This window comes from Eurosta solidaginis, chromosome 3 (genome assembly GCF_040869045.1).
Source record: "Eurosta solidaginis isolate ZX-2024a chromosome 3, ASM4086904v1, whole genome shotgun sequence".
Lineage (NCBI taxonomy): Eukaryota > Metazoa > Arthropoda > Insecta > Diptera > Tephritidae > Eurosta > Eurosta solidaginis.
In genome coordinates this window covers 175,854,709-175,881,390 of record NC_090321.1, presented here as the reverse complement: position 1 = coordinate 175,881,390, position 26,682 = coordinate 175,854,709, and the positions used below count along the sequence as shown (strand labels likewise).

The following is a 26,682-nucleotide window of genomic DNA, read 5'->3' as shown; positions in this document are numbered from 1 at the left end:
AATGTGTAAAAAATTTAACTGATTTAACTACTACAATTTTTCAAAATTTACCGATATCAATGAATTAAAAATTCGATCTAGATCTAGAGAAAGAAATCAATCTAACTTCAGAAATTTTTCTAGATCTAGAAGTTTTAATAATGATAATAATATATGTTGGTATCATCGAAAATTTAAACATAATGCTTACAAATGTATTAAACCCTGTAATTTCAATGTAAATAAAAATAATCTAAATTCAAAATCAAATTCTTTAAACTAAACAAATCTGTTATGACTGTGGGTAATAATGGAGTTAATAATCAATCGTCCCACCGTCTATTCATATTTGATAAATTCAATAAATTAAATTTTTTAATTGATACAGGTGCTATAGTTTCAGTTATTCCTTCTTCAAAATTTAAAACTTATAAACGTTTTTCTGACCTTAAACTTTCGGCAGCTAATAGATCTAACATAGAAACTTTTGGAACAAAACTTTTAAAAATTGATTTAGGTCTTAGAAGAGATTTTGAATTCCCTTTCATTCTTACAGATATTTCTACTCCCATTATCGGTGCAATTTTTTTAGAAAAATTTGGTATTTTGGTAGATATTAAAAATAAAAAAATTACAGATTTGAAAACAAAATTAAAAGTTTCTGAATCTTCTGGTTTTTGCGATATATTTTCCCTTAAAATTCCTATTTCAGAAAATAAATTTACAAATATTTTAAATGAATTTCCTCTTATTACGTGTGAACCTAATTATACTGAAAAAGTACAACACAAAACAGTTCACCGAATAGAAATAAAAGGAGTATCTCCTTTTTCTAAACCTTGTCGCCTAGATCCTATTAAATTAAAAATAGCAAAAACTGAATTTGAATTTTTAGTCAAAACTGGTATATGTAGACCTTCTAACTCTCACATCGCTTCTCCACTCCATCTGGTCCCTAAGAAAGATCCAAATGACTGGAGACCTTGTGGAGATTACAGACGACTTAATTTTATAACAATACCAGATAGGTATCCCTTACCTCATATTCATGACCTTAACATAGATTTAAAAAATAAAAAGATATTTTCAAAAATTGACCTCATTCGTGCATATCACCAAATACCAATGGCAGAAGAAGATATTCACAAAACAGCTATAACAACTCCATTCGGAATGTTTGAATTCGTACGAATGCCATTTGGATTACGAAATACTGCTCAAACATTTCAACGTTTCATAAACGAAGTATTTTCAGGTTTAGATTTTGTCTTTGTCTATATTGATGACATATTAGTAGCTAGTAACAATGAGGAAGAACATATAGAACATTTAAAAACAGTTTTTAAAAGACTTGAGAAATATAATTTAAATATTAAACCTACAAAATGTATTTTCGGAGTTGAAAAATTGGACTTTCTAAGTTATGAAATTTCTAGTGAAGGAATCAGGCCTTCTTTTGAACGAGTTGAAATAATTTCTTATTTTGAAAAACCTTTCTCAATTAATAAATTACAAAAATTTTTAGGTATGGTGAATTATTACCATAGATATATTAAAATGTTAGCAAAAGAACTTAGTCCACTACATGAAATGTTAAATTTTGCTATCAAAAATATACTTAAAGAATTAAATTGGACAGAAAAAACTACCTCAGCTTTTGAAAATGTTAAGAAACTTTTTACACAAAAAACACTACTCACTCACTTTGATAAAAATGGTCAACTATCACTTGCTGTAGATGCATCAAATGTTGCAATTGGAGCAGTTCTACAACAAATAAGTAACAACTCCTTAGAACCACTTGCATATTTTTCAAGAAAATTAACTCAAACTGAAATAAATTACTCTACTTTTGATAGAGAACTTCTAGCAATATACAACTCTATTAAACACTTTAGACATTTTCTTGAAGGAAGAACATTTACTATATACACTGATCATAAACCTTTAACACATGTTTTAAATTCAAAAACAGGCAGATCACCTCGTCAAATTCGTCATCTTGAATACATTGCACAATTCACCAATGACATTCAATACATTTCTGGCAAAAATAATACAGTAGCTGATACTCCTCACGGATTCCAGATATTAATACAATTTTAACAAAAGATATTAATTTTCAAACATTATATGATGAACAACAAAAAGATGAAATTCTTAAAAAATTAATTTCAGATCTTAGTTCCAAAAATAATTTAAAAGAAATTAATATTCCTCTTCTAAATCTCAATATTTGGTGTGACATTACTCAAAAACCTTTTAGACCATATGTTCCTAATTCAATGAGAAAAATTATATTTGACAAAATTCATTCTTTATCTCACCCAAGTGTTCGAACAACTAGACGTCTCATACAATCTAAATATTTTTGGCCAGAAATGCGTAAGGAAATTAATAATTGGGCTATTAGTTGTATCAATTGTCAAAAATGTAAAATTTCTAAATATACGAAAATTCCTATTCAAAAAAATTATATTCCTTCAGGACGATTTGAACATATACATATGGATCTAGTTGGTCCACTACCTATATCTAAAGAAAATCGGTATATATTGACTATTATCGATAGACATACACGTTGGCCAGAAGCATATCCATTAAAAGATATTTCAGCAAAAACAGTATCAACTACATTTGTTCAAAATTATGTTCCTCGTTTCGGTATTCCACTCAAAATTACAGTAGATCAAGGTTCACAATTTACATCTAAATTATTCACAGAATTAACTGTTTTATTAGGAGCTCATAAAATTCACACTTCTCCATATCACCCACAGTCAAATGGAATGATTGAAAGATTTCATAGAACTTTAAAAACTGCAATTACTGCTTCGGCCGACTCCACACATTGGTCAGAGATTTTACCTTGGATACTTTTAGGTTTACGAACTTCTATTAAAGAAGATTTGAAATGCTCTTCCGCTGAACTTGTATATGGACAAACAATTAGACTTCCTGGTGAATTAGTTGTTTCTAATTATAATAATGAAATTGATAACACAAATGAAACTCTTACTAAACTTAGAAAACATTTCTCAATTGTTCGATCAAAAATAACTCATCATATCAAAGAAAATGATTTTATTCCCACTTGTGAATACGTATTTCTTAAAGTTATTCATAAGTCTAATTTACAACCACCTTACGAGGGACCATTTAAAGTTATTTCCAGACAAAATAAAACATTCAAAATTCAACATGGTAATACTATTAAAACTGTTTCCATAGATTTACTTAAACCTGCACATACAATTATGACTAATACACGAAACAAAAATACACTACACTCCACAAAAAAAATTTCATTTAACATTAATTAATATTTCATTTTATTGATCGTTTCACTGGACGGGGGAGTAAATGTAGGGTCCTTATTAAGTTGTTTATTTTATTTATATTAATACTTTTACTTGTTTCTTACTTGTGATTTTTCAATTGTTTTAAAATAATTAAGTTACCTTTTTTTAAATGAAAATTTTTGAAGTTATCAAAATAAGAAAATTTTGTAGTTTTATAAAAATTTTGTTAAACAAACGCATTTTTAAATAATTAAATAAAAAGATGTCATGGTATCACCATCGCGGCCTTTCCTACTACCTTTCCTACTCCCTGTCGCTTCATATGCTTGTCATAGCATTTTTACATTTGTCAAGGTCGTCAAGAAAACGCGGTCGGATCATACGAGGTTTTTTCTTTTCGCAATTCATTGCAACTGTTTTCAATATTGAAAGTCCAAAATCTAAAGGAGAACTCTGTAATACACGCGTCACTTTATAAAGCAAACCACTTATACCCTTACAGGCGCCCATCGTGGTGAACAGCAGGCGAATATTTCGGAGTGGACTCATTGAAGCTCAGCTAAAATCTGAATCTCCATAATCTTTATGTTATTGTGTCCCAGAAATAGGTTGCTTATCTTTCTCAGGGCGGTGGATCGAGAACGCAATAGCCCTTGCAACACATATATCTGCTGAAATACCTGATAAATAGGGGGGAATGTTTGCTTAAGAATGAAGAAAAAACGCATTCAGTTGTATAAAAGAAATGGAAGCAGAATATCTGTAAAAATTGTGTAAAGGCATAAATGAATGTAAAAAAAAAATTGTTTTTTTCCGAATTTATAGAATATTTAATTCATAGATGTTAAGTAATGATTAGATAATGCTAATGATTGCTAATTAACCTTCATTTGCGAAATTCTCTAATTAATTAAATAATTAGAATTAGTTCAACTAATTGCCATTAGATAATTGAAATTTTTATTCCAATGGTAAATCTAATTGCAATTAGTTGCCATTAGCAAAAAAAATTGGTTTACCTTTACAATTAGAAATTTAATTGACTTCTGCTAATGCAATTAGATATTCAATTAGCTCGAATTAGAATCAATACACCATGCGTGTATGTTGTTGTTGGACATTTTTATGTCTATATTTGTTTGTGTAATTTCGTTGTTCAATACTTTGTTAAGAAATAGTTTTTTGGTTTTTTCTAGTTGCTTTTTTACTTGGTTGGACGTGGTGTTGATTGTGATATTTTTGATGGCATTGTTGAGAACGCTCCATGCTACAACATGTCTAGGTATGTAGGAAATATACTTAAAAGTTTAGTATCTAATGAGCACAACATTAAAAATTCCTTCGAGTTTAAAGAACGGCTGAATGCCATAAAGGTCAATGACGAAGATATATTAGTTTCCTTTGATGTAGTATCACTATTTACGAACATTCCAACTATTCTTGCTACAAAAATAATTTTAAAAAAGTGGGGGGAAATAGAAAAAACAACAAACATACAAAAGAGAAATTTCCAACAAATGCTAGAATTCTGTCTTAAAGAAAACAACTACTTCGTTTGGGGTGAAAAACTGTATGCCCAAACATTTGGGATGCCCATGGGCAACCCTCTGTCACCAACCATCGCAGATATAGTCATGGACGACTTACTCAACGACTCCATATCTAAACTAAAAACACTACACAACATCGAGATAAAATTATTGGTTAAATATGTAGACGATATCTTCGCGATAGTGAAAAGAGATGATGTGGATACTATCCTAGATACACTAAATAAGTACCACAATAAATTAAAGTTCACTCTTGAAACCGAAACGAATTTTAGCATACCCTTTTTAGATACACGGGTTCATAGATATAATAACATTCTGACATTAGATTGGCACACAAAACCTACCTCGTCTGGCCGCCTGATAAACTTTCTATCAGCCCAACCCTTCAAATACAAAATAAATACCGCAAAAAATCTTATCAACAAAGTCTTAACTATTAGCCATCAAAACTTCTGGGAAGCAAACATAAGAAAAATTAAACAAATTCTTACAAACAATAACTTTCCAAAAACACTTATACAGCCTAGTTCGAGAGAAAATGTCAAATGTTGAAAATAATATCAATACAAATACAAGAAGAACCACAACTGATCAACCCAAACAGTATTACAGTGTTAAGTACATACCTAGATTAACCGAATACTTCTACAAGCACATTACGTCTGACAACAATAACATATGTTTAGCATACACATCGAATAATACATTATCTAGTATCTTCACAAAAACCAAAACCCCTCAAAACTTCACAACAAAATAACATTGTCTATGAAATACCATGCAAAGGTAAAGAAAACGAAAGCTGCGATAAAATATACATAGGCACGACTAAGCGAAGTCTAGGAGTACGCCTAAATGAGCATGAAGCAGACATAAGGAAAAAGAAAATCAACACAGCGCTATCGCAACACACCACATCAAGCGGTCACTCAGCTGATATGAAAAATGTCAAAATATTAGACAAAGAGAAACGAACAAAAATCAGATACACTAAGAGAGCTTACGAATAATGGAGAAAAGGAACAAAACAGTAAACATAAAAGAAGACACGGATTGCATTTCCGCGGCTTATTTGTTATGCCTTTAAATTCTGTTGTTTAGTTTGACAATTGTACCACATATAGATGGTATAAGCGATAGGTTTTTATAATAGAAAATTGAACATATATGTATATGTATGTAAGTCCATTTTCGTTTATTGTTTTTTGTTTGGTTTTAATTTTTGGACATTGTTGAAATCTTAAACAACTATTTTTATAATTTCATGTCAAATTACGTTGGTAAATTGAAAAAATATTTAAATAAATGCAGTTTCGCCCCTGAAGAAGGTAAGGTGCTTAGCGAAACGTTGGGACGTAATAGTGGAGTTTTACTTGCACTAAAAGCAACATTATGGTCAAGAAAAGCCTATCATAACACAAAAATATTTATTATTATTATTATTATTGGTTAGGTACTGGTATGAATATGAGAACTAACTAAAAGAGCATTGGCTACTCAGGCCATCAGCTCAATTTTGATGATTAATTTGTTTTTTGTTAAGGTTTTGGTTCTTTAAATAATCATATCTATGATTTTGATGAATTTTGAAATTTTTTCAATATTTTCCTTGCTAGGTGTATTTAGGATGCTGTTTAAGTTGTCCGTGTTGAAAAGCGTTATTTTTAAGTTGCGATGTTTTGCACATTGGTTGAGGATGTGATCCAAGGTTTGGTAGGTATTGCAGCTTGTACACATTGGTTGGTTTTCTCTTTTTAAGATATGTTGGTGAGTGTTTGTAGTGTGTCCAAGTCGGAGTCGTGAGAAGAGTCTAGTTTTGAAGCCGTGAATATTTGTTGGGTATTGTGGGACGGTCCCATCTTTGTTGACTATGGAGTAATGATCATGTCTGTGGGTTGCTCGCGATTGGCGTAGTTCGTCCATTATGATGCATCTGATGTGTCGTTTTACATCTACCTTTTCGGTTTTTGATGTGTGTATTATTGGTGCATTGCAAGCAAATTTTGCTGCTTCGTCGGCGTATTTGTTGCCACTGATTTCTGCGTGTCCCGGTATCCATAGCAGTTTTAGTTTTTTCTTATTTTTTATTATTAAGTCTCTTATTTGATTAATTGTTTCCCAATTGTTGCAGATTGGATTTTTGACTGCCTGAAGCACCGACAGACTGTGAAGGAAAAATAAAAACTAAACTTTGATAAGAAAATGTTATTGAACAAAAATTTTTAAATTTTCATTCAAAAATTATTATGAAGTAACGTTTATGCCGCAAAACTTATAACTATTATGTCGCTGTTTTTCCCAAATACTTCGCTTCTCTCAGTTCTTTCCCTCGCTAGTTTTCGGGATTTGCTGCGTAATACTTTTGTTGTCAATTAGCGATAAAGAGAGTCCCTTACAAAATTGCCACAACAATTTCCTTCAGCTCTCCTAACACAGTGCCAACTCATTCTCTTCACAGATAGCTTTGACACGGTACTAGTTTTTATTCTTCTTTTATATGTGGTTCGAATTATCCAATAGTCCAAGAAAACTGACGAAAATTTTCAATATGTGACCAAGTAGTCGTTTCATTATGTAAATGGTGCTCAGGTCTCATAAGGAGATATCTCGTGTGAGCTCTAGGCGAAAAGTTTTGGCAGGCCTCCAGCGTGTGCAGAAATGACACAACGGAAATAAGAAGAGTAGTTAAAAAATTGCAAACGCTTCCTTTCCCCACTTAACCTAGTACAAAAGATATTTGAAATGCTATGTTTATGCTAATTTTCTATTCTTCCTATTATATTATAGCTCCTCTTCTTCCAACAACAAGACTCCTTGTCGACTATGGCCACGATATGCACCTCGTACATCTTACTGGGTATTTGCAAAGACTTCAAACCCGCTGAGCTGGATGAGATTTCACGCATTATCCTGCGGCAAACTCTAGACATATCCATCGATTTTGAAGTAAGTGTTTTATATATTTCCTTTTGCTATTGCGAAAATATTGCGAGCAGCCAATACTACCTATAATTTCCTTTTTTGTAGTATAAACAATTTAAATTCATAAGTATGAAATGGAAGGAATTCAATTTTGCCGAGTTTTTAATACATCAAAAGAATATTGGTGCTCCTATCGCAAACGATTTGCTACGTGATAATTTTGCGAAATTTATCAAACAACAATCGCCGAAGCAACACCAGATACATCAACCAAAACCAACACCAGCAATGCAGGCACAACAAACACAACATTTAGCAGCGTCACAGCAGCAACAACAACACCAACTTCAAAAGCAAACAATGCAAATGTACGCTGCTAACAGCGGCAATATTAACAATAATAATTACTATGCCATTAACCATAACAATAATTTAGCAACAGCTAGCGGTATATATCCGTCGGTTGGTCGTTCCGTAGCCTCGCGTTTACATCAGTATCAGTTACAGCCGCAGTTACAACAACAACAACCACATTTAGCGATGCAATCACATATGATGGTATCTCATTATCTAACACTTCTACTCTTCCGTTTTAATTTTAATTCATATTTGTTGTGTATGTTTGGAATTTACAGCGTCCCATGCAACCTCGTATGCCACATACCGTTGGTAACTTGCGTTCGCTATATGTACCTTATATGGCTTCTAATTATCACCAGCAAACTGCTTATAATGGGTTTTCCTCAAACGTTGCTACTCCACAAGACGCTACAACACCAATTTCGAATGTACAATATGCCAATTCTTTTAATACTCGCTATCAACGTCCACAGCCATACCAGCAGCCCGAGGACGTTGCTTCAAGTCTAAACAGCAGCAATAAATCTAATACTTCGCCACGTCGAGCAACCACTGCCACTTTTAAAACCAACAATCTTACTGTTGGTAAAACCTATGACGTATATGTTAGCTTTGTAGAGAATGGTCCATGCTTGTTTTCGGTACAATTGGCAAAGTCACAAGATAACTTAACGGAAATGATGAATCGTATTGAACGTGTACAACTGAATCAATTCTCTGAAAAGCCCATTTTGGGCACAGCTTGTATAGCTCGGTACTCGGAAGACGGTCAATTATACCGTGCACTTATTACTGGCGTTCAAGCAACAGCATGCAAAGTTGTTTATATTGATTATGGTAATGCCGAACTCGTAAAATATAAAGACTTATATGAAATACCTGACGAATTTTTGGAGGCTAAAGCTTTTGCCATTCGATTTACACTTTCCGGCCATAAAGATTTGGAACCAATAGATGAGAGTTTAAAGAAAGCATTTAAAGACTTAATGATGTATAAAAATTGTCAATTGAAAGTAATGCCATTAGAAGGTCCACCATTGGTACAATACTGCGAGTTATATTTACAGGTAAGCGATTGAAATAATCCACAAATTCGAATCAATCTCATATAGTTTTTATCTTATTTAGCAGCAAAGTAACGTACTCAATGTTTTGAAGGAAATACAAAAGTGTCGATTAGTATATCCAAAAGCTGAAAGCTTAAATAATAATGATTTTGTTGAAATTCGTTACATTGATTCGCCGAAACATTTTTATGTGCAAAAAGTAGATAATATTGAAAAATTTGAACAGCTTATGGACGATATGTATTTGTATTATAACAAGAACCAATTTGTGCCAAATCATTTAGCACTTGGCTCACCTTGTATAGTGAAATACGATAAGGAATGGTATCGCGCTGAAGTGATGCGTGCTGATTCCACCGCAATAATTGTGCGCCATGTCGATTTTGGTTATGAACAAAAGGTAACTAAAAATTTACTAAGCATAATTGCTGAAAAACATTTGAAACTGCCTCGTCAAGCAGTACAATGCTGTCTTAAAGGTTTTGAAAATAATGAACTCAATAAAGACTTGGCAACTAATCAATTTGAAATGCTTGCTGAAGAATCAAATCGACAACGCCGCACGTTCACTGTTAAAGTCTTCCGTATACAGCCTGACGGTGTACATTTCGTGAACCTTTGTACCAAAGAACTGAACGTAATGAAAAAGCTGTATAAGCTTTCCATGCCATTTGAACAATACTTAACTTTAGAGAAAGAGGAATTTAATATGCATTTACAAAATGGAAACCAGAATAAAAACAGTGGCGTGCTGGAAAATGGCAATACAACTCCCTCGATTGCTTCCTCACATGATGTTGCATCGTTACGTTCGAATAATAAAACTGCTCAAATTTTAAACTCCACTACTCTTCAAAGCGATGAACATTTGCAACAAAAGTCACAACAACAGCAACAAACTCGAAAATCAAGCCCACGTTATGTTAATAGCAAAGCAGGAAGCGTTGGTGCTAGTGCACCAGCTAGCAGTATTCAAGGCACTGTTTCCGTAGAATGGGACAAACAGAGTTCTGCCAGTTCAATGGAAAATCGTGATTCGCGTTCGAGTTCGAGTGAAATGAAACAGGGCAAGCGGCAACAACAGCAGCGCCAAGGCCGCAATGCACAACATACACTACAAACCACACAAACTAACTTAAATGTTAGCAATGCCAGCATCGCTGGTGATAGACACAGCGTGGGTAGTGGCGCTAGTAGTGTTTCCAGTTACAATCAGAAACCGCGTGGCGGTGGTCATCAGATACCGCCACGTTTCCAAAATGAAAATCGGTATATAAAATTATACTTACGTTTCAAGCCATTGCTTTATTTAATATTTTGTTATTGTACATTACAGTCGCCAAAAGAAGGAGAAGTCGGTACCAGCAACTCCAAAACGTGAGCAGCGTCCACAAAATGCGCCACAAGGCTATTCACAACAGCGTTACAAGACTGATGCTTCCTCCACTGAGTCAACCCAGCGTGAAAATGACGTGGGCTCTGAAGTAGCCAACAATGCAATTGAACCACCACAAACAAAATTATCAGAAGAGTATGTTGCATTAAATCAACCATTCCCTGTACAATATTTGGACACACCATCACGTGATGAAGTAATTATTTGCTGGTGGATATCACCTCACCAGTTTTACACGCATCTTAAATCTCGCCTTGCTGATTTCGAGAGTTTGATGATTGATATACAAGAGTTTTATAAGCAAAAATCTTTGCAGCAGTTGCAATTGAAAGTCGGTTCCTATGTTATTGCCCGTTATCGCAAAGAGAATCGGCTGTACCGTGCACGCATACTTGCATGCAATCAAATGCTGCGTAAATATAAAGTACATTTTGTGGATGTTGGCAATCAGTACACTGTCACCTCCGAGGATATATGGCAAGTGGAGAAGCGATTCGCTTCTTTGCCTGTAATGGCATATCTGTGCAGCTTTAGCGGCATCGTCTCTAACTATGATCATCTTTACATAATCGATCGCATGGAAAAATATTTGCCTGTAGGTGCAACTTTAAATTGTGAATATATTGAGCGCGAACAGGAAATGTACTACGTTAATGTCAAAGTAAATGGTACATCATTGAAAGATACACTCAAATCGGAGGGTCTTATTACAGAAGTAGGGCCAGGTGGGTTGTAGTAATTTGTATTTTTTTTTTCGTCATTATAAAATGTGTATTAAATACAGATTTGCGTTTGGGCTTATTGGCTGGTCAACAGATTCGTGTTAAAATAACTTATGTTAAAGATATGCTACATTTTAAAATACACGTGACAGGTCTAAAGGATGATGTTCAATTACTCAGCTCTTTCGATGATGTACGCTATGTAAAATCGAATCCAGACGTGGCTGCGAAGTTCCAAAAATTTTACGAAGGAAAATCATGTGTGGTCAACATTAAGGATGTTAATGACAATAAAGTGTAAGCTCTTTTATAACATTTTCTGTGATAATGAAATGACTTAGTGCTTTTGCAGCATTCTCTTACGACCACTTGTACCCTTGTTGAAGGACGATGTTTCAGAGTTTATCTGTCAACAGCCAATTGTGTTGGAGCGTTTCGAGGCGCGTGTTGTTCATGTGGTGAATGCCTATCGTTTGTTTGTACATACAATTGCCGCAGAAGGAAATATGAGTTCACTACTGAATGATATGTATGAATACTATGAAAATGGAGGTAAGTAACAAATTTCAAACTTTTGTGAGGTAATACAGTACTGTTGGCACGGGAATCACAGCTAAAAATTATAATATAAGATTGAGGTATTTTGAGGATCTTCACCAGAAAACTTGGACTGAAAGCCGAGATCTTTCAGCATGGACTCAGTGCCAGTGCCAATGAATTTGAAGACTTTAGCCTCCGTGCTGGGTTCTTGAATCTCTGGCTAGAGAGGACGGTGCTTCTTTGTTTTTATTTTTGCGCAACGGTATACTACATTTATTCGATAAACATCTATTAATTTAGTAATTGTGTCTTTTTGTGACTGTTTCCTAAAACTACGATTATTTGGTCAATTACCTGCCTAGTGCTTATAATAGATAAGCATTTTCGAAGGGTTCTTCAGAAAAGAACAAATTAAATTCGGAAAGACAAATATATTTCAGAAAAGAGCACTGAAGAGCTTCATATTTAGCCTCTCGGACGTAGAATTTTACCTCCTTTGTCAGCTATTCCCTTGTTGTTATTGTTGTTGTGGTAGTGCTTCGCCCCATCCAATAGGTGCGACCGATCACAAATTGTCATCAATATCCTCTAACGGGAGTCCAAGGAAACTTGCAGTTTCAATAGGGGTGGACAATAGTGAGAGAGGTATTAGGGGGGCCTTGGTTCCACATTGCAATTGAAGAGATGGTTGGTATCATGTGGGGACACATTGCAAGCAAGACATACATTATGTACCCCAGCGAGTTAGGGGGTCAGAATATACCCGCGGTAGGTATGCCTGTCGTAAGAGGCTACTAAAATACCAGATTCAAGGGGCTGTGTAGCGCAACCCTGCAGGCTGCCAGCGTAATATATAGCTTTTCCAAACCCAATTGTCAACCTCACCTATCCGCGGCGAATCCTGTTTCACTAACAGACGAGGCTCTGGCGGCCCTAAGCTCCTCGTGGAACTTGGGGTTGGGGGGAGGAGATGGCCTGAAGGTTTAATGTGGCCACATAAATCGTTCCCGAGATGGTCGGGCCAGCACCTTAATGGTGCTGTGGTACCGGAGCGTACCGGATCTGTATCCGGCAAAGGACCATCACATCGATAACACTCTCCAAAGCCTTCGGGGAGCAACCTTATCGCTACAACAACAACAACAACATTATGTATGTCGCGGTTGATTCTGGATAGGTAAGAGTTTAACCTGTTACAGTACCCAGATCGAACAGTGAGGCGCGTTCCCCTAGGGAGAGCACGTTCCTCTTCTGCGATTTCTGAGTATTTTTCTTTATTAACTGGATTCGCTGGGCTATTCGTGGCATAGAGGTCCGCGGCTGTTTGTAGATATCACTGAGGACCTGTTTGTGTTTTTTTGCTTCATATAGCTGTGTTCTCAGGTGCCGTATTTCTCATAATTCTTACGGAGATTTCCTCGTAATCCCCTGGAAGGTGTGGCCTATTCAACCAGATGTCTGGTGGGATGCCCAGGTTTCTGGGTATTCAACAGAAACTGTTTGATCAGTATTTCATTTCTCTGCCTAATGGGGAGTACTCTCGCCTCATTGTGTAGGTGCTAGCTATTCCCTTCATATGTATATGTATGAACGTTATTAGAATTTAAGTTTGTGCTTTCGGGTTATAAATATTAAGTTTGTGTATAAACGTGTGAAAAAGTATTAATTTTCGACGTTAACTTACAGGGACTCCTCTAGCTGAATTTGAACCACAACAACTCTGCGCTGCATTGGGTAGCGATGGAAATTGGTATCGCGCACGTATAACACCTCAGATTACCAAAGATGACATCGAAGTACGCTACATCGATTATGGAAACACGGAGCTCGTAGACGCTGCTAAGTTAAAAAAATTGGAAGAAAAATTCTATGCCAATACCAATACATATGCCATTGAATTGAATCTTCCAGTACGTACACTGGCCGCAGATGCGCGGCACAAAAGTTCTAAATCAAAGAAAACCAATGTAGCAACCGATTCAGATGCAACTGTAATAGATAAGGTAAAGCAGCTGACATTAGTGGATGAGCCTGTATTGACCGTGAGGGCATTGGAAGTACAACAAAATCATTTGATAGCTGAACTTTATTTGTCCAATGGTGATAATGTTATTGACGTTCTGCTGAACTCGCAATTAATAAAATCACGAGATGTGGACTTCATGCGCAAGCAATTGGAAAATGATAATTCAAATATGTTCGAATATATTGAATTGGTGGATTTGACACTTGAAGAGGAAGACGAAAGCGAAAAGAAAGGATCAGGTAGGGCTAGGAACTCTCCTAAAAAGAAGAAACAAGTAAAATCCGAAGAAAAGGAAAGGAAAGAATCCGTGCAAACAACCATAAAGGACAACGTAATCAATACGCAGGAAGACGCTGAAACACCAGAAGTTGTAGAAGCAAATTCTATTCCAGCGCCGGTCATACTAACAGAAACACCGCCGCAGACACCGCCAGAGGCGATGACGTTAATTCCAACACAGGTTGAAACTATTGCGCCACATCCTACAAAGCTTTCACCATCACCAATGCCATCCTCAACTCCATCTCCAATACCACCCCCAACGGAAAATGCTATATCCGAGCCTGTTGCTGCAACAGAATCTGAAACAGAATCGGCTGATCCGTATGCTGACATGGAACATGCTGTACTAAGTCACTGTGACAATCCCGGACAGTTCTTCGTACATCCCTACGACAAATTGGATGAGTTGCGTTCATTACAAGAGAATTTGCAAATTGTCGCACAATCTTTGCCGCCATTGATGAGTGTAGTTGATGGTGCTTATTGTATTTCATTGTACTCTGTGGATAAGCAATGGTATCGTGCAAAGATTATTGATGCTGAGTTAATGGTATTGAAATTTATTGACTATGGAAATACGGATTGTGTATCAGATACAACAGATGTTAAAGAAATGAGCGTCTTTCCTAACATCGAACCGCTTTGCATGCCGTGTGCTCTGCCTATCAAACCGAATGGCACGGCCGACTGGGTGGATGCGGCTAATGCAATATTTAATGGTTCTTATGGCAAAATTCTTAATTACGAATATATAACACGTGGGGATAAAAGTAAGCGCAGTTTCGTTCATCTTTTTATTGACGGTATAAATATTGCTGAACGTCTAGTGGAAGATGGGTTTGCTAAGCATTTGGAACTAGTTGACACGGATGAAAACTGTTTCATATCACATGTGAATAACATATCCGATTTCTGTATACAATATGAAAAGGATTCTAAAGCCCTTGAACTAATTGAAATTTATTTAGCTGAAAATGATAAATTAACTAAAATCCAAAAATTCGACTATGCTAAAATAGTTGCAGCACTGTTTCCCGATGACGAAATGTGGTATCGCGCCAAATTATTAAAGCAGGTGCCAAATGAAGGTTATGAGGTATTATTCATAGATTACGGCAATACATCGATTAGTCCAGAATGTCGTGAAATTTCCGAAGAAATTGCAAATTTACCGCCATTATCAAAGAAGTGTGCATTAGAAGTGCCTGAGAATTGTTTAGCTTGGTCCGAAGCAGCCGAGAAGAAATTTGCCGAGATAGCCGCTCAGGGTGAAACTATTTTTACAGTGGAGCTGCGTGAACCAGCCGATAATCATGCTTTAGTGCACTTGTATATCGATGGCCATAACATAAATGATGATCTTGAGCCTATGTGCGAACACAAGCCCGTCGAGGTTGAACTAAATACGAGCATCGGCACAACTGTACAATCCTCAGTTTTCGACAGTGGCAAATTATATGATGCATTTATTTCACATACGAATTCTCCCACCGATTTCTACATACAATTCAGTAAAGATACAATTCGTCTGGAGGATGTTACCAAAAGTTTGAATGCGCTTGGAATGGATGAGCTAAAGGAACCCAAAATTGGTCAATTATGTGCGGCTGTGTATAATGAAGATCAAGCACTCTATCGTGCCCGCATATTGGGACGTGTCATGGGTGAATCTGGTGCGAAGACACAATATCGCGTGTTATTTATTGATTATGGAACCATAGCCAATACAGAAGATGTACGTATATTGCCACATGATTTACAAGCTTTGCCAGAATTCGCCAGGCATTGCCAATTGGCTGGTATAGCTGAAGAGATAGATGTAAATAAAATAGATGTATCAATTGAAGCTTTTTTACAACTTGTGGATGAGTGTGAGGCTTTGGTAAAGATTGAATTTATGGAAAATAACGACAACGCAACACCTGCACCAGTAAAACTATACACAGTTAGTAGCGGTAAAGATTTGGGCGAAAGATTATATTCCCTAATTCAAAGTCTTAGCGCAAATGCGTCGACTGTGGTCACGGCACAAATTGGTGATAACACTTGTGTCATATCACACGCAAATTCACCAACGCACTTCTACATACAACCAAAAATAAATTCATTGAATATGGAATTGGTGGCAAAGACGCTTACAAAATCTGATGCTGAAAAATTGAAGTTACTAAGTACTGTTGAGGTGGGATGGGTATGTTGCGTTTATAGCGCTGAAGATGATTGCTACTATCGTGGCAGAGTGTTGAGAGTGTTGGCAGGCGATGGTGGCTATGAAATATTCCTAATCGATTATGGCAACATCATTAATGCGACAAATACGCGCGAATTACCAGCAAGTTTGTGTGCCATACCATCACTAGCGTGGAAATGCAAATTGAATGCAATTCCCGATGCACCAGAAACACTACTAAACGATTGCTTTAGCGCACTTGTGGATGCTCATTTTGGTGAAATCTACGATATCGAAGCAGATGAAATAGAAATGGATGCAGATGAACGCATACACATTGTTAAATTGCACGTAAGCTTTAAGGATTTGGCTGAAGAGTTGGCGGAAGCTGTGTCAAAAGGTGATGCCGAGATGGCAGCGGCAGCTCTGTCTAGCGTGCCGACGCTACACGATTGCAGCATAATACATGTCAATTCGCCTGCATCATTCTATATTCAGCTCGCTGACGATGTGCCCGCGGTGGAGGAAATCACCGATGTGCTATTGGATGCCGAAACCAGTTTTGATGCGTTCAACAACATTGAAGTAGGTGCCCTTTGCGCTGCACAGTTCCCCGAGGATTTGGCATTTTACCGTGCAGAAATTGTGAAAGTACTGGACGGCGGTGAATGTGAAGTACATTACCTGGATTTTGGCAATAATGCTGTTACTAGTCAATTTCGTACACTGCCACAGAATATGCTAGATACTGAAGGCTATAGCAAACATTGTGCTTTGGATGTAAACTTCGCTGGTAATGAAGCAGCGTACAGCATATTTACACAGCTTATTGATTCGCGCTTTTCCGAAACATTCCAAGTTGAGTTTTTAAAGACAACAGCCGATCCAAACATCTGTCGACTTTTCTACCAAGATAAAAATATTGCAAATGAGGTGATGCAATTGTTGAAGAAGGGTAGCTTTGATGGTAATGAGCTCACCAATGGTTTAGAGGAGGAAAATTGCATGTCCTGGGATGGTAAAGAAAATTCGGCTGCTAAGAGTAGTAAAGGTTCCGTCGCGGTTACGCATTAAAATGCGTTTTTTGAGCTTATGAAGTGTTGAATTGTTTTTGCTATGTTAAGCTGCATGACTTGTGAGACTTCTAAGTAAGCAAGAGTAAGTGTGATTAAGTGTACCATTTTCATATGGCGGCTTTTTCTATTTACCGTTTGCTGTGGATTACGGTAGAGTGGTGCAAGAATTGTGATTTTTTAGCGCCTAAAAACTGGAATAGACAATATGCAAACGCGTAAATAAAAATTTGTGTGATATATTAATTCTTTATTGTATGAAACTGAATAGCGCATCATGTCCGCGCGCTTTTTTAAAACCCAAAAAATGAAAAAAAAAAACGTATGAGTTAATTTGCTGGAAATTGGATTTCTAAATGTGTAATGTGTGAAATTTTTTTCAATTGCTGCTTTGGAAGAAACGGTTAGCTAGTTAGTGATGAGCAAAACATTTTTAAAAATGACAAATAATTTATTACTTTTTCTATTATTTCTTTAAATACAAAATAAAAAAATTTTTTAAATGAAAATTATCAAGTAAAAGGATGAGCTGGAGAGGTTTAGCTCCAGAAAAACTTTTTAAGTATTTTTTTTATATTCAATGAATAAAATAAAAAATGTCGATGAAGGATTATAAAAAACTTCTTAAATGGAATCGATTTGTACTGAAATGAAGATGTAAATAAATAAATACGATTAATGTTTAATAAATTGTCGAGCTTTACATTTGGAAATGAGAATCTGCAATGTAGATCTCAAGAAAAGTAATTGAAAGTAGATTTGTAAAACGATTTTGATCTAAAAATATGAAAATCTCGAAGGGGAACAAAAAAAGTAAAACGAAGAAGAAAAAAAATTTTAACAAATACATATATAAAATACAGGGCCCGCACCGCGTTATACGAGTACTTATCGAAAACCATTTTCACTCCAACGATAAAGATGAATCTGTTAAACTAATCTTAAAAATGATAGTACATTATGGATCTAATAAGCACTGGGGGAATGGAATTGAAATGTCAGGCCTTGGTTGTGAAAAATCCTGAGTCGCTCCGGTACATAGAACCGGCTGCCGTGGGAAGAGTCTAACAAGCACTCGTAGCCTCTGTTGCACGTATGTATATTCTTAAGCAATTCAATTCGATCACGGATCGTATAACGCGATATTCTTAAGCAATTCAATTAGATCACGGATCGTATAACGCGATACGGCCACAGATAATAAATTCATCACTGTTAATACAACAACAACCTAATAAATTCATTAAAAATGCAAACACACTAAAAATAATAAAAAAAAATTTGCTCAACCTATATATGTATGTACGAGAAAGAAATTAATTAATTACCACATACACATATGTAACTGTAATACAATAAAGCTGAAAAAGCTAAATTTTGCTAAGCAAAAATGAAAACGTTGCAATAATGTATCGCTTAGCGAAATGAAATTTTGCAATATACATATATAAACTGCGTGAAAATCGCTTTATATTTTTCTTCAAATACATTTATATTAATTTAAAAACTGAACAAAAATAACACAACGTCCATTTAATCATATAGATACATACTACATATGTAAGTGGTGAGGAATTAACGAAGAAAGCACTTGTAATGCATTTTTAATTTTGTTAATAGGCAGCTGTAATGCAAATGTGGCTGTTTTTTTATTTTTTTTTTTTTAATCTGAATGGTTTATATAATTTTTTTTGTCAACAATTTCCATTATTTATTTATATATATTAGCAAAGAAATATTACTCTATTTATTATATACAAACAATACTTTAGCCAAAATAATGTTTTTTGAGAAAAAATAAAAATGAAAATGTATGATTTCTATTATATTAATTACTATTATTACTATTACTCAAATTTTTTGCATTTCAAATTTTAAAATTAACTTTTGTTTTATTATTATACTTGTATAACATTGAAATTTATAATAAAATTATATACATACACACACACATACTCAGCAAAAGAAATACAACATACTCTGTACACGAAATTAAAAAAAAATTGAAAAGCAATAAAAATCAATAAAAAAATCGATAATACTAAAAAAAAGTCAGAGGGGTTTTATAATTTCAGCAAAGAGTTTTTATTTGTTAAGAGCCGTCACTCGATACTTTGGCAACAACAAAGCAACCAATTTATGCCGAATGTTTTCTCAAGGAAGTTTTTGTTTTCTTTAACTGCATCCTATATATATTTATGCGGTGTAGTGACTTTGTGCAATTGCGATTTTTGGAAAGAGAATTAATTAATTAACTTAATGCAATAATTAAAATGAACAGATGTACGCCACGAACATGTATAGAAGGCATTTTTATAAATATATCTGACAAAAAAAAAAAAAACAGCGACTACCTTGAGAAAACCTCGAGCAACTTAAGTGAGAGAGCATGACCTTTTAAGACAGCGAGACCCTGGCGACGTGGTAAACTTCGGTCAACCGTAAGGTATCTATCAAACCGGACTAAGCTCAGCAACAAAATATCAATCGCCTTTGGCGATAAAGTACTGTCGGATGCGAAGAAATACGCCAGCGCTTTTTGCCGGCATTACGTAATGCATTCCTTGGTTGGCAAATCTAGACGGCGGGCCAACAGCCGCGTACAAAATCGAATCCCCTATTACCATCACCATCAAAGAGGGCGCCGCTACTTCGTATGCGAATTTCTCTGCGCTCCCTTTCAACATGCATCAATTTCGTCATTACTATATAGGCCATCTTGCTCACAGCAATCCAACAATCTATTTGTCCGCATATTCGTGGAACTAAATTCCTAATGGAAGGCTCCTCTCCAAAAACTCTGTTTACAGACAGTCTTTCGCCGTGAAAACGAGGGCAGTGAAATATTACATGTTCTGCGCTTTCCAATTCGGAGGGACAGTGTGGACACAAACGATCCTCTATCCCACGCTTATGTAGATATTCATTGAAGCCGCCGTGCCCGCTCAATATCTGCGTTGGGTGGTAATTTAGTTCGCCGTGTTTTCGCTCGTACCATTCCGCTATATTCCGGAATAGCATGAAGGTCCAGCGCCCTTTTCTCGAATCTTCCCACCGTTCTTACCGCCTAACTATTGTTCGTGACCTTGCTCTTTCCTTAGCATCTTCAGATGGTCGGCTGATTCCTATGCCATATAGGTCGGCCATTTCACCTGAGAGTAGATCTTCCGGGGAATTTCCTGGATAAAACATGGATCGCGTCGTCGGACACCGTCCGATAAGCACATGCTATTCGTATAGCAGTAATGCGGTAGGCTGCTAGTATATCTTTTTGGTGGACCATTTTAGATCCGTGCCATACTGGTGCTGCTTATAATATTATCGAGCTGATTACGTTGGATAATAGCTGATGGGTAGCTTCGCTTGGGCCGCCGATATTGGGCATTATTCGCGTTAGGGCTCCACTAACTAGAAACTCTCCCCCACCGCCCTGAAGTGCTCCCTATAAGTTAGTTTTGAACCAATGATTACTCCTAGATATTTTAAGGAAGGCTTTGAATTTATTTGATAATTTCTTATGTTTAGGACCAACTCATCCACAGTCCGCTTTGACCTCACCAGAACCACTTCTGTCTTATTGCTAGCCATCTCCAGCCCCATGTTCGTCAGCCATTCCTTTATTCTTCCCACGGCGTCATTACATACTTGAAGCCGTCCCGCTTGTTTATTTCACCGCAACCTAGCTTCCGAAAATAACATAGCGTCAACACATAAATTGTGGACTGAATCAAGAACCCCGCCGTAGAACAGTACTCATAGCGCTAAACTTATCAAAAGCCTTTGATACAGTCAATTATAGCAATATACTGCAAAACTTGGAAGGGCCACCCTTCTTCCCAATCTTAAAAGGTGGAGCGCTCAGGGTTTAACTTTTACTTTTGTTTAACTTTTACATATCGAAGTTTCATTCCCCACCAGAAGGAGTTACCATTGTGCCATACGCCGATGACTGCACTATGATGGCAACAGGTCTTGGCCCACCCGTCGATGAGCTATGCCATTAAATGAACGACTGTCTCGCTAATCTTTACAGTTTTTTCACCTCATGAAATCTGACACTGTCATCGACCAAATCCTCGGCGACCTTAATTTCGAACATAATGGACATCCACGTCAATTGCATTACACTACCGACTGTCTTACATCCAAAAATACTGAAACGCTCATAACCACCTACCGCCCCCAATATGTTCGCCGAGCCTAAAAGAAACACACTGGAAGAAACTTCAGGCCTGTCAACACACCCCGCTCAGAACTGCCACGGGATGTCTGATGAAGAGAAATGAAATGATGAACAAAAAGTTTCCCTGATTCAGGAGGTCCAGCCTCCCAGGAACTTAAGAAGTCATCTCCGTAAGCACTATGAAGAAATCTGGCACTTAAGAATTCAGTGCGTCGGACTTCTAAGCCGGGAATTGCCCGGTGAATTCCTTTCTTAAAGACAAATACCCTAAACTCGCAGTTCCGGAAAGCAACCTCCCCAGGGAGACGGACGTCACTCTAGTTCAACTTCGATCTGAATACTGTAATACTCTTACTTATCCGTAATCAACCCCACTTACCCAAGGCATATCCCGCTTGTAATGTGTCCCAACATGACACTAACCATCTTTTCAATTGCAATGTGGAACCAACGCCTTTAACATCCTTATCTCTCTGGTACAACCCTGTTGAAGCTGCAAGTTTCGTCGGACTCCCTTTAGAGGATATGGATGGCAACTAGTGCGTGGTCGCGCCTATTGAATGGTGAGAAGCCCTGTTATCTCAATTCAAATTCAGATGTTTCATCTGCAAGTCCAGAAAATTACAATGAAAGTTCAGAGCTTCCAATTTGAACTCAGGTTCAAGTTCCGGAAATTACCATCTAACTCAGAATTTTCAATTCAAATACAGAAAGGGAATAGGAATGGGATACGGTTAGTGGGAATGAAAGAAAAAAATGGTCTTTGTTTGGTTGCCAGGCACGTAAAAAAGAACGTATGCTAAGAAACCAGAGCGGGGATGCAGATTACCAATAACACCCCTACGATAGCACTGTATGACCGCTTCCCAAGGCAGCCGGTTCTATGTACCGGAGCGACTCGGGATTTTTCCCGACCAAGCGCTGTCCTTTCAGTGTAACCCCATTTAATTTGTTGCTTCCCTCTCACAAATTGTCATCCTCCCAGCAGATCCTTGCAAGGGGCTACGTCATATTCTCCTGCTCCGGGAAGGTGTCGAACCCAATCCGGGACCTGTACCTGACCCCGGTCCAGAGAAATGGTTTTGCTGCGTATGCCGGAAAAGAATATTTTTAGGACGGTCACACTCTTGTCAGTGTGTTCCTTGCTGTTCACGCCCAAGGGCGTCCCGCATCGCTCCATGCTGCCAAGCCGCAAACCCAACTACACCGGATAGCCCAATGCTTACCCAAGGACGTCCAGTCCCAGGGCCACAACAGCAATTGCGTCCTGACCTCCCTCAACTCAGGCGTAGTCACCCGTCACTTACCCCCAGAGTGACGACGTCCCTCCGTTGCATTTCAGATGTACGCAGTTAAACTGTAATGGGTTAACTCGGAAGATCACGGAGAGAGTTGATTTCATGAAGCGGCATAACATCCGCATTGCTGCGATCCAAGAGACCGAACTCACAGCAAGATCTGGGCTCGAATCGTAACATACGATCACGGATCGGCAACCATATGAAAGAAAATTACGTGATACGATACGTCAAACGTACTTATAAACAAAATGGGATTATAACATACGATAGCAAACGGAACGTAATTTATTTTCAATTCACAATAAATTTTATAATCCACATTAGGTTGGATTGTATTTTTAGCTCACAATAGATTTTGGTCTGGCAAATTGGTTGCCAAAAATATAAAAAATAAAGTAAAACACTGCGATGGATCCAATTTTATTGTAATAGCGAAGGCGATGAAAAGATAGTCCGAAGCATGGCGGAACGATACAAGGTGGCAGCATGGAACAGATGATTATCCACTTTTTTATTTGATTTGATACATCAACTGCCGGCGCAGTACGATTTTGACATTTGTCCATCGAATTTACAAAAACAAAGTACATGGGATTTTTATTTATGTTTGTAGGTATGTCACCATGCTGCCACCTTGTATCGTTCCGCCATGGTCCGAAGGCGGTTAAGAGAGTGCAGTAACCCTTTGGACTTATCGAACAAAGCGTAAGCATATCATTTATGTATTATTTCTTTGTAACAAAAAATTATTGCAGTTTCGTGAAGAGATTTCGCTTAATTTAAGAAGCTTTTAGTTACTTTCTAGAGAAGTTAAATTTGAAGCAAGCCGATACCAAAGCGTGTGTCTCGCCATCAATTCCGCCAATATTTCCTCTTGGCTTGGACTAAGCTTGTTTGAATTCGACCTTTGTTAATAATAAGAGTTTGAAAGTTATTATATTATATTTATTCATCTATTTTAACAATTTTCTTACATTTTCAATGAAATTTGTTCGATCGCCAGTTTGTGTTCGAATGAAATGAATTTACAACTTGCCAATCAACAGCATGGCTTTCGAAAACTACATAGCACTACCACCACGCTAAATACCATTAGCAGTCAGATAAATTGCGAATTAAACCAAAACCACTATAGGACAGTACTCATTGCGTTAGAGTTGTCAAAAGCTTTTGATACGGTCAACCACGCACGTTACTGCAAGACCTGGAAGGGTCTCCCCTTCCCCAAGTCTCGAAAGGTGGACCGCAAATTATCTGTCTGGACGGCAAGCATGGGCAGGAACGTAACATCAAAACCAAGAAGAATTAAACAAGGGGTGACACAGGACGGTGTCCTATCCCCACTTCTGCTTAACTTCTACATATCAAAGCTACCTTCACCAACAGAAGTGGCTACTATCGTTTCCTACGACTATCTCGGGAACGATTTGTTATATAATCACATGCGACCTTCTTGGCCATCGCGCCCTCCCTACCCCTAGATCCATGAGGAGTTCGGGGTTGCCAGAGACTCGGCTGTTAATGAAACAGGATTCGCTACTGATAGGTGAGGTTGACAATTAGGCAATATAGCTTCTCCAAATATATTGCGCTGGCAACCTGAAAGGGTTGCGCTACACAACCCCTTGAATCTGGTATTTTAGTCGCCTCTTACGACAGGCATACCTACCGCGGGTATATTCTGACCCTCTAACCCGCTGGGGGATGCGCATCACTGCCAGTTATAAGAAACTAATTGCGAAATTTAACCCTTTCTAACTGTTCAAAAGTTATGTAAAAAAACCGGCGCTTTCGATGTCAGCATAACACTGACTTTGCATCACCCAAATCACCAAATTATTAAAACAAAACACTAAAAGAAGTTTTATAATAAATTTATATGCTCACTTTGCATATATATTTTTTTTAATTAATAATAATCAATGAATTCAAATAAAATTACCCAAGGCGAACATGTTCTCAAATTGTCCTCAAGTTGTTAAAAAAAGCAAATTATCCAAAAAAGTCACGATTTTTAAAAAAAATTACATTGCTGAAAGAATGGCGAAATCAGTGATGCAAAATCCTTTAGTAGGTTCTAGGGGCATAAACACCACTTTGAAATGATTCTTACCTCATACTTAAGTTGAAGATATATGATAAAAAGTGAAAAATCACTTGGGCTTACATTCAAAGATCTGTTGTTTATTTGCGAAACTACAATAGCGTCTGAAATGTTAATTTTGATTTTCACACCATCATTCAACACTCAAGTATCCAGGTTTGCAATTTCCTAAAGTTGGCGGCCCTATCCCCAACCAGTCCCTTGGAGTGACTCACATTGATTATAGTCCATCAACCAAGTTTAAATATCACCTACACGTTACGGCTCTTTTTACGAATGTGAATACTTAGGCACATATATTTACTAAGTGAGGCTCTGTCCTTCGCAAGAACACTCAAAGTGGCGAAGCAAAAGCTTTCCCAAGATAGTCGAAATAATGACCGTGTGTGATACTATCCTAACGTAGTGAACAGTCGAACTAGTCTGAAAACTGAAGCTATGCGATCATCCATAATGAGCTCTTATATCATAAGGCCGGAAAACAGCAGTTAACATCTTTCAACTTAAAATCCTTCGATTTTCATTCTAAAATATCGTTGAAATCAATGTTGTGAACGCAAACGCCTTCAAACTTTGGTCTACATTTTAAAAATTTTATCCAGGGTCCTTGTAAAATTTTAATTATGTAGATGCGCCGAGGATTATACGATTTTCTTCCATGAGTTACGCAATGACATCCGAATAGTCACTCCCTAACGTTTCAAGGTCTTTCTCTGGTGTAGCTCGGCAGCATAGCACGACAAAAACGTCCATTAGAAAGTGTTCGGAGCTACCTACACCTAGAGCTTATAGGAAAGTGACATCGACGAAGGTACATATGAGTTCGAAGTCGCTGTCCTATAGCTTCTGTGCTGGCATATGGTGTGCGGGTCAGGAGGCGTGGTAGCGACTGGTGGTCGGGATTGCTACTGTTCGCACATCGGGAATTGTAGGTGGACAAAACCTTTCCTAAATATTATTTTTTTAAATAGAAAAATCAAGCTTTTTAAAGTAAGAATACCGGCGTACGCCGGCGCGCCGCTCACGCCGCCGCCGCCGCCGATAAAGTGATCGGCGTAAACCTCTAATTCGTATGTCTCGGTAAAGTTGACATGAATGTGATAATTAAGAATGTTACATTTAACAGCCGCATGATAACAGGAGACTGTGCTTAAACTAAAGTGGAAAACTAGGTTATTATCGAGATTTGGAACCTCATATATATAAACAGGGCCAGATTAACCTTCAACGGGGCCCTAGGCAACCATCAATTTGGGGTCCTTTCTTTTCACGTCCGTTCCCTTCTTTTTTCGATTAAAAAATAAAAACTAATATCTTTCATAAAAATTTTATTGTCACAATGTAATTTTAGCTGTGTTTTTTTCAAGTGTATATACGTTTACGCTTAAGCTTTATATGGACTGCTAAGCGACAAAATTTAAATACACCTCTGAAATTGCTACGCATAAAATTAGTACTACTAAATTTCAATACGCATTATACTCAGATGTAACTGAAATATGTGTCCATGTTTCACCCTCTGCTCTAATTCCAAGTATTCAATGCGCGTCCACTATCTCTCACAACTGATTCAGCTATATGTTATACACGGAAATACAACAGAGGGTTGTGTCTCCGCTTTTCGGTACACCCTGTAGCTGTAGCTAGTTGTTTAACCGCTGCCGCTAGATGGGTCTCCTAAGCATTATCTAAGCGAGGATAG

At 37.0% G+C, this 26,682-nt stretch overlaps 2 protein-coding genes across 5 annotated transcripts in view; one reads left to right on the top strand and one right to left on the bottom strand.

The window, feature by feature from the left end:
* Positions 1-19,443, top strand: part of tud (tudor domain containing protein) — a 99,351-nt gene extending 79,908 nt beyond the window's left edge. For 3 of the 4 annotated variants that reach the window (XM_067773974.1, XM_067773976.1, XM_067773975.1), the window contains exons 3-10: positions 7,622-7,780; positions 7,862-8,314; positions 8,392-9,183; positions 9,245-10,452; positions 10,520-11,304; positions 11,364-11,598; positions 11,654-11,853; positions 13,528-19,443. In XM_067773974.1, the coding sequence (XP_067630075.1) occupies positions 7,622-7,780; positions 7,862-8,314; positions 8,392-9,183; positions 9,245-10,452; positions 10,520-11,304; positions 11,364-11,598; positions 11,654-11,853; positions 13,528-17,393 (7,698 nt within the window). In that variant the 3' untranslated portion in view covers positions 17,394-19,443. The remainder of the gene's footprint in view (positions 1-7,621; positions 7,781-7,861; positions 8,315-8,391; positions 9,184-9,244; positions 10,453-10,519; positions 11,305-11,363; positions 11,599-11,653; positions 11,854-13,527) is intronic. The other variant, XM_067773977.1, reaches the window with a different exon arrangement.
* LOC137244667 (uncharacterized) overlaps positions 1-26,682 on the bottom strand; it is a 588,428-nt gene that overhangs the window by 553,013 nt on the left and 8,733 nt on the right. The window lies entirely within an intron of this gene.